The following is a 14,630-nucleotide window of genomic DNA, read 5'->3' as shown; positions in this document are numbered from 1 at the left end:
AAAACGTTGGGCTCTGAGACGTACCCAAATTGATTACGATAAAAACCACCTCTGATTCTCTGAAGATTCATACTCGCTGAAGAGACGTAATCACCTATGGGACCCGCTATTTGTTTCATCACCTATTTCTTTATAATGTAATCAAATATTCTATAGGTTTTTCTTCTATTAGCTTACCGATTTTTTACCAGATCTGTTTCATCACCTATTCCTCTATAATGTAATCAAATATTCTATTGGTTTTTCTTTTATTAGCTTACCGATTTTTTACCAGATTTGATATAATAAAATAACATGCACGTCAAATTTATATATATCATATATGTATACATACTATAAAGAATACCATATAGTAATGCTATGTATATAGCAGATTTATTTTTAATAAAATCCCGCGGCAACGCGCGGGGTATACTTCTAGTATTTGCCACGCTATATCCCTTGGCGGTGAAAATAGCTAGTTTTTTTAAAAAATTAATTTGGCATGTGTTATATTATTATTAAAGTATTGAGTTTTTTGGCTTAAAGAATTCTGGCTTATGTAAGTGTAAGTGTACCTGAGTCCTTGCCTCAACCAAACTTTGGTAGATAAGGTTTTTTCTTTGTTCACCCATTGCAACCAAGCTCCTAACATAAGTAAGACACCTTTCGGTGGCATAAGACCAAAGGAAAACCAGTTTCAAAAAAAAAAAAAAACCAAATAAAGGAAAACCTGTACCATCATTCTTAAAAAGAATCTGGCAACATGAGAAATCTAATGACTTGCTTTCATTATAGCCACTGAACAAGAATGACTGAACAAAGAATGCTAGGGAAAAGAATCTGCAAATGTAGCTCTCTGACACTCTGACTTAATATTTGCAGCACAACACACCGCACACACCGGCATACTTGTGTATTAAGAGTTTAAAACACACGAGATACATTTAGCTCTCTCTCTACTAATCACACAGGTACTTGACAACACCGGGGATGTGAACCCTGTAGAAGTAGTCGTCCCAGTCTATGCACTTAGGATCGAAACCAAAGTCGTCATATCCCTTGCTCCTCTTGCCTTGCCCGTTGTTGTTCGCCATGGCCGCCCTCAGCCTCTCCGTCTTGGAGTCATCGAAGCTTTCGACCAAACCCAAAGAACAACGGTGAGCTGCCGGCCATGCATCCCAAAATGCAAAAAAAAAAAAAAAAAAAAAAAAAAAAAAAAAAAAAAAAAAAGAAAAGAAGAAGAAGCCTTTGGTCGGCTGATTCCTTACCATCCTCTGAACAAGGCGTATGGCGCGTACAGCTCTGCAATATGCATGACGTATCTGTACTTCCGGCTGAGCTCGTCGTAGCGCCGGGAGAAAGCGCCGCACAGGGCAATGTTCAGCAGGCGAAGGATCTCGAGGGGAAGCCTGAACTTGACGGCCATGTACGCGCGGAACCTAGGGAGCGTGCGGAAGAAGCGCATCCTGCTAGGCCGCACGGGTTCGCTGTTCTTGCCCCCGGACCTCAGTGGATTGTGCAGGAAGTAGCGGTGGACGCACTCCGCGAGGACGGCGTAGGACGCCGGGTGCCGCACCGACGACGTCAGGTGGTAGATGCTCTGCTGCTGTCCCTGTTCCTCCGAGTGCGCCGCCATTGCCACCATCATGCCGTTCACCACCATGTCCCCAGGAATCTGTCAGAAATCAGAATACGTGCGTCCTTGTTGGTTTGCTGCTTGATAGATACAGTACATACATACATTTCTCTAAATTTGATGCTGCGTTCGATCGGAAACTCACCACGTCCATTATCAAGTCGAGATCAACTAAGAAGATTGACAGAGCCTGCTTGGCGTAGCCGATGATGAACGAGTCAATTGTCCTGCAAAATTGAAGGCAACCATGCATTTTGTTTTTCATTCACTGTGCATATATACTGCTGACTGCATTGCTTGCTGCCATGAAGAAATCAATGGAGAATTATTGGAAGCATGTTGTTAGGAACCCCAATCCTGGGCAGCTAAATCTCACACCAACAGTATCTAGAAGGCTCTAGAAGGAACTGGAGATAGGAGTCCGGGTACAAGAGAGATAGGGAGAGTTGGGGAAGAAAAACAGTAAAGTACTCGTAATAAACTAGGGAAGGTAATATGATTTCTGATGATTTGGTTGATGCCTTGCTTTGGCCTCCTGATCCCCTTTATGTAGCTAGAGCCCCCATGTGCTAGCCTGGCTTGGGCCCACATGACAGGCAGTACCTGACACATGTCTGCACATCTTGTGAATTATTTCTTGTCCTTTTGGTCACCTACCTGATCCCTTCCATCCATCCAGGCAACGGCTCGTTCAGGATGCTGGTTATGATGCTAGGCCGGACGATGACGACCGAGAGATCTCCTCGAAGGTGCCCCAGCAGCATCTCCCCCATTGCTTTGGTGAACACATAGGTGTTTGGCCACCCGAACTCCCTTGCCCTTCATCATTGACAGAGACATGTCATGTGCTTGTGATTATTTGGAAAGTATTAGTAGGTAGTAGTAAGCCCTGTTCGCTTATCTTATAATCCGTTTTTTTCAGCTTGTTTTTTTAGCCGAAACAATGTTTTTCTCTCACAACAAATCAGCCGGAACAGTGTTTCGGCTTGTTTTTTCAGCGAAGCGAACGGGGCCAATGATACATAATTAACAGGGCAAATGTACTTTTGTAGTAATGAGTTCTCTAGTTCTCACTCACCTGTTGAGGCCAAGCTCCTTCATGATTCTTCTCTCAGCCTTTTCCGAAGAACAGTTGGCTTTCAGTTCTCTCCTTGTCTCTTTTATCAGATTCAGTTCGGATTTGATGTCCAGCTGTGTGCCTTCCCTCAGGGTTTCACCCAAATGGAATGGCTTCTCTAGCACTATCCCTTCTTGTTCACCGGCTACATAAGCTGCTCATGAAAGTGTCATCATTATATATATGGATTCAGATTGCTGATAGTTTTTTTAGTTGTACTTATATTGTACCCCTTAATTGAAGAAAATGGATGGTTCCAAATTTGGCCACAAAGGAACACAGGACTGTTGCTTTCCTACCTGTTGAAACGTGTAGCAGCATCTTGAGTTTACTGCACCTCTTTGCAAACTCACAGATGTGCTTGGCACCCATGACGTTTGTGTCGAAAGCCACATCATACCTGCAGTTTGGCCAGATAATTGAACAAATATTTCCACAATATTCATGCCATCGGAAATAATTTGTTAACAGAAATAAGCTCAGACCTTTCGTAGAAATTTGTAGTTGCAGCTCCATTGACAATGATGTCTATTTCTTTCCATAGTTCTCTCAGTTTGGCAGGGGCTAGGCCCAAGTTCTCATAAATGACGTCTCCTGGCAAAGGGCATATTTTTTCTTGGATGAAACCTTCAAACCCATTGCCATGCTTTTCTTTCAAAATTTTAAAGATCTCCCTTCCTGTCACCTAGCGATAACGAAACAGAGTTTGCATATTTCGTTAAAAAAACAGAGTCTGCATAGAAAGATTACCATAAGACTGATATTATTAGTGGCAACAGTTATTCGGTATATAGTACTTCTTGCTTCAAACATTCAATGACCTATGCATTGGCCACTAATTTTGGTCAGAAGAAAATATATTTCAGACTGAATGCAGCTAGCAAATTCATCAGGAGACATTCTGACTCAGCAAACCTGCAGAGTTGCGCTTTCAGAACTTGGTCCCCATCAGCTATTGCAAGGGGTCACTATGTCTCTTACTTCCATATCTGTGCTATGCTACTATTCATTTCTCAAAAGCTTTTGCCGCAACTGCCACCTCTACCGACCCATCACTGTCTTCTTCTATTAAAGGGATCTATTCTGCTTTGGTCACAGATTTGTTCAAGGAAAAACATATTTGAGTATTGTTCTGGTCTTCATGTTGTTGATGGTTACTGCACAGTATAGCCACACAGTTACGTACTTCTGCTGTACAACAGGACATATTATATTGAAGTCGGATTGGAGGGCATATTTTGCTGAGTGGGTGATAAGGTAATGGATGGTTAGACATAGCTGCAAAACAAATAGTTTGCTCTTCAGATATAAGAACAAATTTGTATAGTGCTCTTGTTTCCTTTACTAATATTGCGTGAGCAAGATTTGGGATTTTGGGTGGTGCATGCATCTTGCATGAGTTGCACGAGCACAGGTAAAGATAGAGAGGACATCAAATTTGCGTACTTAAAAGATTCATACATGATTTTCCTCTGTTGTCGGAGCAAGTTTTTTCCATGACAGTGGTCTCTTGTTGGTTTTTTTTCCTTCGGGTGAGTAACTTTTCTGTATAATTTTTCTTTCTCCTACTAATATATTTCGGCAAAGCTCTTGCCCACCCTTCGGGAAAAAAAATGATTCATCTGTCTTTGTACGGAGAAATGGTTTCCAGAAAAATATTTGCATGTGACGGAAAAAGTTCAGACTGGGCCATTGGATACAACTTCAGAAAATAAGATGTGGAAGGAAGAATAGAGAAATATTTTGTTTTCACCTCAGTCTCGACCCGCTGCTTCGCAGACTCGACATCGGCGGCTCGAATGAGCAGGAGGAGCTTCTTGACATCCGGCTGAACCCTCAGTATCTTCTCCAGAAGCACTACGAAGAGACGAAAATGCAGAAAACAAGCACCCCCTGAGATGATCAGCCAGCCATGCATTGTGCAGACACCCTGAAAGAGTACTAGCTGTGGACGAGTTCATGCATGCATGAAGAGGTACCGTACCTTTCCCCAGGAAGCCAGTTGAACCGGTGATCAGGATGCTCTTGCCTCTGAAGTAGCGTACAACAACATCTGAATCCAGTTCACCTATCATCTTCGAATGTGCAAGCAGTATGTGGCCCGTGTGTCGGTCTAAGAGTTTCTGATGAGATGTATTATGCTCTGGGATGTTAGCTTTGGGATCCTACAGAGAAACAGACCATGTATTTATAGGCAGGAAGAGAGATGTGTTTCAGTGGCCGGGCAGCAGGAACCTGCAGGATGGTTGCTGCAGTAAACAAATAGAGGAGCTAATTGATTATGGACAAAGCAAAGCGTCGTCCGTGTTGGTGAGCTCTTCATTTGGATTAGCTAGCTATACACGGTTGTTGACTGACGTGCTGACGTCAGTTTGAATGAAGTATATATATATATATATATATATATTTTTGTTCTAGCCCTGCGTTGATTGGCAAGATGATAATTAAAAGTCATGAATCATGATATTATACAGTATTTTATTTCAAAAGACGGTCAAAATTTTTTTTGACTGTCGACGGTCAATTGTTTCACTTCATCAACCACTTTGTTGACATGTAGTACCCTGCTAGAACTGGAGCATTGATTTCCATGTGAGTGCTCAATGATCATATATATATAATAAATATATATGCCCTCTTCACTTGGCTGATAAGTCATGGCTGAAAGTACTGTTGTTTGATTTATTGTGAGAGAAAAATATTGTTCGTTGGCTAAAAAAATATGGCTTATAAGTCCAGCGAACAGGGGCGATATAGTGGCACATGGTGACCGATCACTTTTAGAAATTTGGACATGGTGAAATATATACGGTGCCTTCCCATGATAAATTTTAGGTGAGCCACCCATCATGCATGTTCCATGTCACCCAATGGGAACACTTCGTTGTGGCTAGCGTCCAGACGTTCAAACGGACGTCCGCGCCTGTTGGCCTGTTGCACTTGCCCAGGGCTGCCTGTTGCGCCTACTCACCCGCCTGCTCGCCAGCCCGCGTCCACGCCGCTCTGTGGGGACGGCCCGCACCCGCTTCACTTCCCGCGCGCACATGGGGACCGCCTGCGCTCGCTTCCCGCGCCTGCTCTCATGAAACACTTGCAATATGAAGCACTTGCTACAACATACGTTTGGAAAAGATGAAACATTTGGAATACACATTTGCAACATATGTGTATAGTCACTGCAACATTCAGATAAAGCACTTGCAATATACGTCTAAAACAGTCGAAACATTTGGAACATACACTTGCAACATACGTGTATAGCCATTGCAGCATATGCAACACCAGATCTACTTTTACAACATGCAGATGTAACATATGCAACATACATCTGAAACGCATGAACCATACAATTGCAACATGTACTCACCTACTGTAATTTAGAACAAAGAGTAATTCAGATGTAGTTATTTGAGGTTGTTTGGTTTTTTTTGACAGCCTCTCATCTGCATCTGTTCATGGGTACAGCTGTAGCATCTGTTCATGGGTACAGCTGTAGCATCTGTTCATGCACAGATACACACACCCACGCTACGCACGCACACCACCACACACACCACTTGTGCACTACTAGACCTACAACTACACACAGATAACAACTGCGTCCTTCTTGGGATCACCGAAATCATCCATGGCTTCGTAGACGATGAGTACGTCGCAATCCCATTGTGGCTCCATGCGAGAGAAGCTGCTGATATTTATTTTGGCGAAAAACCTCGGTGGAAAGTCACGCGCCGAGCAAGGCTCCAACACGCGACCGATGGCGTCCGCACCCGGAGCGGACACCAACCGAGCTACGGCTCGGTCCCTTGAGGTTGTTTGGTTGGAACATTAAAATCTCCCTTTTCAATATAGTATAGATGTAGGCACTATATACGTTCACTGTGACTACGAGCGCCTCAAAGGACTTTACCAACGTACCTTGAGAATTGTGATCGACAAAGTCTCTATGCAATAAGTGCCTCATTATAAACTAATATTCCTTCATTTTCAAATTATAAAATATTTTAGCTTTTCTATATAGTTATTTTTACTATATATCTAGATATTGTGTATATCTGAGTGCAGAGTAAGAATTGTATATATTAAAAAACTAAAATGTCTTATATTTTAGAATCGAGGGAGTATATGTGTTGGTTACCACTAAATAAATAAGTAGTCATAAATATGATACCGTAAAATGCTCGAAGTCAGGTAGGTGTAGATTCTATCTAAAAGATCCTACCTAACTGAAGTTTGCTTAATCATGTTTCTATATGCCACGTAATCTGCTCCCGGCAGAAATTTACATTAATCGTACATCAACCAATATATAGCGTGTAAAAGACAAATTTGTGAACTTGACTCGACTAACCTCTAGCGTACTCTAAGTAGCGTTTGGTTGAGGTGGGATGGTATGGTCTCGTATCTAATAAGTGGGATGGAACAACTCTATTTTTTGTTTGGTTGGACCAACCTGTTTTTTTTTTCGGAAACATTAAAAGTTGGATTAGTGAATAATAGGTAGAGTCCATTTGTCAATTTTTTTTTCTTTTTTTCTTTTTCTCTCCTTATCCCTTCCTTCCGTCGCTTTCCACGCAACCTCCCGTGAGGCCGCGATTCCTCCGCGCGTCAGAGCAGCAGCCCGCTGGCGGCTCGCAGCAGGGCTGCCCCGCGCCTCCTCCGCCACAGCCCGGACGCGCGCTGCCCCGGGCTTCCTCCCCGAGGCGCCCCGAGCCTCCTCCGCCGGTGGGGTTGGAGCTCTCGCGGCGACGGCAGGGCCGGCCCCAGAGCTCGCGCCGAGGACCTCTTCGCGGTTCGCCGGGGGCGGTGCTCGCCGTGGCCGGGCACGACGACGCCAGGGGCGGATCTCGCCGGGGCTGGGCACAACGGTGCCAGGGGCGGATCCCGTGCTCCAATGGCCGCTCGCCGGGGCCAGGCAAGACGGCGCCAGGGGCGGAGCTCGTGCCCCCATGGCCGCGCACCGCTTCTTCCTCGACTCCAGCAACTCCGGTGAGTCCTGCTCCGTCCTTCTTCCCCAACTGTGGCAAAGCACCCGCTCCTGTCCTCGTTTCTTCTCACGCGCGTGTGCGGCTCGTCCGTTGTTTTTCTGGGGGCGAGGCGAGCCCGGAACTTGGGCGAATATTCGCTCGTGGGACGTCCTCGCCCCGGTTGCCTCTAAACCAAACGGCGCTCGTCCCGGTTCCATCCCGTCCCGTCCCTCCTCATCTTCTCATCCAAAGGCTACCTAGTAGGCTGCAGTAGTTGAAGACACCAATCCACCCCCATGGTCTCAAAACTATTTTATTTGCATCAGTTAACCAATCTCTCGAATATCATGGGCGCGTTACTGTTCTCTAGTTCTCTATGTGTGGCTCGTTTGAGCCCACATGCATATGTTTATAAAATAACCACTAAACCATAAATTGAAAATAGTTAGGTGCAACGTTCATGTATATAGTATATATAGAGCATTTCGCATGTACGAGTGATTTGACATCTCTATAGAATATAGGCATGTCAACAAAAGTTCAGGCCCTATCTTGATGTTGTAGTATTATGGTTTTCAAAACCATAAGATTTGTTGCATCCAAACATCACATAACACTCTCAAATCAAACCAAAGTATTTTAGAAAATCATGGTATTTTTTTTAAAAAAAACTCAAAATATTTTGCATTCAAACATAGCCTTATTTATTTTTCTTTTCTTGTATATATAGTCTTGCAGTAATCAAGACTTCACTTATACATGGAATCACATCGATCAGGTAACGTTGCCTAACTCAGTCTCACACACAGTGGCCCAAGAGACTGATGACGAGGGCCGGTGGCGAATTTTGTGTCTTTTTTTTTCTGAGGTAATATAGGGTTGATCTTATTTCACATTCAAATCAATCAAAGTGATTCGAATTATCCAAAGAAAAAACACTGAAGCACAGTTGAATCCATAGTCCTGAATGAAGCAGCCCCTAGTATATGGCAATTGGCCAAGCAACCCGATCCTCTTCTGTAAGCTTTACAAATGTTCAACTCAAGTGTTCAGCATGTTAAGCTGTTGCAGTTTATAGCAATTGTTCAGCACGGTAAGCAGTTGAAGCTTATAGCTGCTGAAAGTTTCCCTTCTACAACCTCCCTTCGTGTCATCAGTCAACATCAGCGGTTCAGTGTAGCTGTGTGAATATTCCTCCATTCTGCCAGTATCGATCTCTTCTTCCCCCATTGGTTGCTTGCACCAGCAAAATGTTTCTATGTCCTTGGAGATGCATGGAGGGTATTCTAAGTATTTTGTTGGGCTTCCCTCTGGGCAGTCTTCATCAGCTTTCGTAATTCTACAACTAGCAAGAATGCAATGCTTAACTATCTCATAGACTCCCTCTGCAATGGCAACAGAAGATGCCTCAATTTCTTTCTTGCAGTTCCTCCAAGCCTCTTTAATGATAGGAAGAAGCATGTCGCACCAGCATCCTCCAGATTCCTCTGAAAGCTTTGAGCTACAATCCTTGTGTGAATCCTTTAGTCGTCTTAGATGAAAAGCAGTGAATTCTTCCTCTCCATGGGGCAGCAGTTGCCGGAAAAGCCAGCCACCAACTAAGCGAACATCTGCAGAAACCTTTGATCTGCAGAAAAGGTTGACTAAAGCATCGAGCACCTGATATCTGTGAGCTTTGGAAGTCATTTGCCGTGCCTGTGGATGGTGACACTGTAGCCCATATTTATCCTGAAGCTTCCTTACATAAATATCAAAATCACTGTGAATGCTGTCATCATTTAGACCACTGCTTGATGAAAATAATTGTCCTTCAGCAAGGTCTTCACCTACTAAAGCTTGTAACATAAGCTTCTTATGCTGCTTTCTTTGAGGGAGGATGCCAAGTGCATCCAGCATTGATTCGTCAAGTTCTTTCGTCTGCAATAATGTAGCGAATAAGCACAATGAACCCAAAGCTTGTGAATCATCTCCTTCTGTGATATAGGACAGCAAGTGTTCCCTTGGTGTGTTGCCATGGCAGCAATCACTTGGCGGTGAATGGTTGGGCAAGCATTTCCAACTAACAGAAGACAGAATTTGGCTCATCCTCATTTGATTGCTCGACAGCAGAGGCAGTGGTGTAATGATTCTCAGACTTGCAATCATCATGCTCAGATGTATACCCATTAGGAGGTGTCCTTCGCTTCATATCATCAGGGCAATCAGGTTGATGGAAAAGTGCAGCAGCGACAGTACTTGCCATATCCTTATTCTTCAAAATGTGCAGTATACAACAAAGCAGATACATGGATGTAGTGACACTTATGTCCAAATCTGCGCTCTGCCTCTGCAATGACGGGAGCAATAACCGAAACACCAGAGCTTGCAAGATATTGTCAGTGATGAACCTTTCAAGATAAGGAATACCAGAAGACATAACATCACTGAAATAATACAGCGTGTCCTCAATCTGCACAATCGCATCTTCAACACAAGACACCGGCAGAGAAGAATCTGCAACTCGCGAGGAGCGTGCGACCGACTTATCCAAGTCAATGCACTGCTTCTGAAAATGCTGGACCATGTGAGAAAAATAGTCTGACAGAGGCACACGGGAAACGAATCTGTTAACAGATTCATCTCCAACGTGATAGACATTGAGTGTCAAGGTACGAATAGCAACTCGAATCATGCTATCCTGGTGAAAGGCAAACTTCAAAGCCTCCACATAGAGAGGAAAGGAAGTGACCTCATCGTCTTCCGTCTTCGCCAGCAAAGAAATTGTATCCTTGTTCAGCTTCCCACTTATCGCCCGCAGAAAGGATATGTAGTAGGATAACATCTCATCGATCCGGAAATCGAACGGGTACGTGATGAAGAAGTTGATGTGCTCACTGCTAAGGATGTAATGAACTGAATGTTCATCTCTCAGATTTTGGACCATGATGCCCATTGTCTGCAGCAACTGGAGTAACACTCTTGACAGATTAGAGATCCTTAGGATACGAGCGAATTCACCCATGATCTGTTTCTCCATAAAATACTCAAAAATTGAAGGATCATGCTGGTCCCCGTATATCATAAGCTCCGCAATTGATCTCAATGCTTCAATCACGAAATCCTGATTAGCTTCGTTGACGACATGAACCTTTTGCAGCTGATCTGTCAGATACCGGAGCTCCTCAACGGAGAAGCGGTTCCTAGTGCGCCAGAAAAGCCACATGGTGGTGGATCCGGATCAGCTCCGCCCCGAGGCGATGGCGCGGGAGCGAGCTTGGACTCTATCCGCGCGGGCGCGGGCGCGAGGAGGGCGATGGCGCAGGCGCGGGGCGCGGGGCGCGGGGCGCGAGGAGGGCGATATCGGCGCGGGCGCGGTGAGCGAGCTCGGACTCGGAGCCACAGGAGATGGGGCGCGTGGCGGAGGGGCCCTTCACGAACGTGCGCAGGCCACCACGCTGCCGCCGCCGGAGGGGGAGCGCGTCGCATCCGCGGCGGCGGCGATCGCCGGCGGCCGGTGCGCGGGGATCGCGGGTCGAGGGGGCTCGTTCCTTTTTTTTTCCTCCTCTCCTCGCTGTTGGGTTTCGCTGTTTCTCACTTCCGCTATCCTTTTCGGCGCCCGGCCTTGTTTAGATTGCAAATTTTTGCAATTCGGATACTGCAGCACGTTTTGTTTGTATTTGACAAACTTTGTTCGATTATGGACTAACTAGGTTCAAAAGATTTGTCTCGTGATTTACAACCAAACTGTACAATTAGTTATTTTTTTTATCTATATTTAATGCTCTATGTATGCGTTCAAAAATTGATGTGATGGAGAGAGAGTGAAAAAACTTAAAATTCGGAAGTGATCTAAACAAGGCCCCGGGTTTGCTTCGTTGGCGAATTTTCTTTTCCGCAATTGGTGGGCCCTGGGGGCAAAGCAATGAACGGTAGCCAACGAAACGAGGAACGGCCGGAATCGATTAGATAGTCGAAGTTCAGTCGGCATCAGCGTGTCAGAGGATCTCCGACAGTTAAAAAAGCAATTGGTGAGTCAATAAATTTTTCAATTCACGAAAACAAATTAGAAGCATATTTATTAGATTTCTTCAATCTTTTTAAAATCTCAGATCTTAAAAGCTACTCTTTTCATTTGAACTAAGTCAACCTACCCAAGTTTATAGAGAAAACAATTTGATAATGATACGGCCTGATTGTCCGAACGGACACACCGTTCCGTTCCGAAATGCCTGTGTTGTCTGAGCGCTGTTGTCGTGCTCCTCTGTATCGTCGCCGTAGCCCACCCCACTCTCTGCACACCGCCGCCTCTGCCCCCACCCGTCCTCTGCGTCGTCGTGTCCGGCCCACCCTGCCCTCTGCGCGCTGTCGTCAAGCTTTGGGTGGCTCGTGTGGCATCGCCTTCTGTGCGCCGCCGAGCTCTGCACCGCCGGCTACTCCACGCCATCGAGATTTGCATTGCCGGCGAGCTCCACGCCACCGAGATCTGCGCCACAGGCGAGTTCCACACACCACCGTCGAGCTCTGCGTGCCGATGCGCGCCTCCGTTTGTCCAACCAGAAGGAGATGTTGCTCTGAAAAGTGTATGATGTAAGCCTATATTTTGAATGTTTCAGGTGTTTCAAGTGCATGTTGCAGGTGCTTTAAGTGCATGTTATAGGTGTTGTGTTGCAAGGAGATGTTGCTCTAAAAGACTATGTTGCAATCCTATGTTTCAATTGTTTCAAGTGTTTTCGAGAGCATGTTGCAGGTGCTTCAGGCACATGTTGCAGGTGTTGTGTTTACGAATGTTTTCAAGAGCGTCTTGCTCCATTTTCAGACGCACCAAAAGTTTTCCCTTGAAAGCTTTACCGCGATTTTTATTGGACAGGGAAAATAAAAATATGTGTGAGTCCAATTTTTATGTGAAAATTGGACCTAGAACCCACACAACAGGGAGCCACTCGTCCTCCCAAACTCTGGAACATCATCCAAACAACTAACAACTTTGCTCAACCTGTGCCAACTTGGTCAAAAACGACCCAACTAGCTAGCAACTCAACTGCATTGACATCTAGCTAACAACTCAGAACAACTCAACCCAAGAACCAAACTAGCAACAACTCTCAATCAACCACTCTCTGTCAATCAGAACAGAGCACAACTAACAACCACAACGAATTGTCGAGCACCACCATAAACACAACTTGGAGCAAAGCAATGGCAAGATGACTAGAGTGCAACAGTGGAGCTAGAGAACCTAGCCATGCCTCCAAGAAGGAAACAATGGCAAAGGCGCCGACAAGCTATCCCGTCATGGAAAGATTTTCACCTGCAATCACAACACGGTAGGAGAAGAGGAACGAAGAGGATGCCTCCAAGAAAGATGAGGCGTGCGCAGACGTCGTCCTTCAATCTTTTGCCCTGACCTCAAGCAACCCACCTTCCGCAACCTACCGAAGCCCCTGCAGACAAAGTCTGTCTTGAAGAAAAATGCCGGTGATCACACAGGCATTCCCGCCGACACCAAACGCCAGCACGTGCGCTAAAGGTGTCCCTGCACGCGCAACCACAGGAACACGCCCCATACCTAACCAATATGGTGGGATGCGTTGAGGGACTAGCAGCAGTCACGAAGAGCCCGTTGACCCAAGAAACCCTTGCGTGCAGAGGCCAACCACTGGTCCTAGGAAGGCTTGGCACGGCGCCGACGCCCCAAGCCAGCAGGATGGCGCCCCCATGGCCGATAGGAACACCACCTCATGAGGACGCTGGAGCCTCACCAATGGGTCCGGAGTAGCCACGCTGCTACCGAGAGACTGACCCGATTGGGAGCCACACTCGCCGCCTCCCGACGGAGCTGGACGAATCTGGCATGGGAGAGCGGGGATTTGGCCATCCCCCACGTAGGTTCAGCAGCCCACACGCAGTTGTTTTCCACAATTATGATCATGATGCAATATAGATCTTTATACTAGCTATTCGTGTGATTTTCTACTTCTTTATCCATTGATATGATTATCCATAGCATATATGATGGACAGTGATGAATTGAAGTGTGATCGAGCTAGGAGAAAAAAAGGCAGTATGAAATGGTATCCTTAGGCCAGTCTCAATGGATTTTCATGGCACTGTTTTCAAGACTCCAGTGTGTTCTAAATGGTGTAGGCAAGTTTTATCTTCATGAAACTTATTTCATCACATGAAATTTTAATCAGCTCTCTTCTTACTTATGCTATGTCATGCTAGCTTATTTAATGTCCATAAAACTCTGATAAAACCCCACTGAGACTGACCTTATTAAATAAGATGATACACTTCTCTTCTTGTAATGCACTTAGTTAGAGGCATGCAGTGGAAATTTTGCAATAACTATATTATATTCGTGATATTCCCAATCCATCAACAAATACTACAGCAACAATTCCCCTGAGGGTGTGGACAAACATAGTGAAACAAAGTGAATTATGGATGTTTCAATTGTTTCATCTGTCTTCAGACGTATGTTGCAAGGGTTGCATATTGATGTTTCAAAAGTAAATCGGGTGTTGCATCTCCCTCCAAGCCTTCTGTTGTCTCGCCTCGTTGTCCCTCCTCCCGACGTTGGCTGGGCATCCGATAAGACGTCGTGGCTGGCGCACACTGCGTGTCCTTTCGAACCAGAGGCATAGGCGGGTGCCGCCCCCTCCCCTCTTCTCGATGCTGGTGACGTTCGGGCGGTGTGACCCCGCATGGGGCACGCGAAATGGAATGCAGTCACGGGTGTCCATCAGGACATCCGCGCGCTAGTACTATCGTTGTTCAAAGAAATGGCAAAAGCTTTGCCGTGATTTTTATTAGACGGAGAAAATAAAAATATGAGTGTCAGCCCAGTTTTTTGAGTGGAAACTGAGCCCAAAGCCACATAAATGGGAGCCACTCATCCTGCCAAACTTTGGAACACCATCCAAACAACTAACAACTTTGCCCCACT

General features: G+C 45.4%; 1 protein-coding gene and 1 pseudogene across 1 annotated transcript; both read right to left on the bottom strand.

Annotated features, from left to right (window-relative positions):
* Positions 1-767: 767 nt before the first annotated feature.
* On the bottom strand, positions 768-4,866 carry LOC136489930 (fatty acyl-CoA reductase 1-like). Its single transcript, XM_066486443.1, has 9 exons — positions 4,720-4,866; positions 4,489-4,592; positions 3,221-3,420; positions 3,035-3,135; positions 2,697-2,889; positions 2,276-2,437; positions 1,764-1,845; positions 1,251-1,657; positions 768-1,113 (listed from the first exon to the last, which is right to left on the bottom strand). The coding sequence occupies exons 1-9, from the start codon at positions 4,808-4,810 to the stop codon at positions 942-944; spliced, it is 1,512 nt and encodes a 503-aa protein (XP_066342540.1). The 5' UTR covers positions 4,811-4,866; the 3' UTR covers positions 768-941.
* A 3,628-nt stretch (positions 4,867-8,494) lies between these two features.
* Positions 8,495-12,287, bottom strand: LOC136486442 (protein TRANSPARENT TESTA 9-like; annotated as a pseudogene).
* Between the last annotated feature and the right edge of the window lie 2,343 nt (positions 12,288-14,630).

The sequence above is a fragment of the Miscanthus floridulus genome, chromosome 10 (assembly GCF_019320115.1).
Source record: "Miscanthus floridulus cultivar M001 chromosome 10, ASM1932011v1, whole genome shotgun sequence".
NCBI classification, from domain to species: Eukaryota; Viridiplantae; Streptophyta; class Magnoliopsida; order Poales; family Poaceae; genus Miscanthus; species Miscanthus floridulus.
This window is presented reverse-complemented; position numbering and strand designations above follow the sequence as displayed.

Coding starts and splice junctions, on each gene's coding strand:
- LOC136489930 (XM_066486443.1), bottom strand. CDS start 4,810: ATGATAGGTGAACTGGATTCAGATGTTGTTGTACGCTACTTCAGAGGC. Junction 3,136..3,220: donor ACTACAAATTTCTACGAAAG/GTCTGAGCTTAT, acceptor GCCAAACTGCAG/GTATGATGTGGCTTTCGACA. Junction 2,890..3,034: donor GCTGCTACACGTTTCAACAG/GTAGGAAAGCAA, acceptor TTTCATGAGCAG/CTTATGTAGCCGGTGAACAA.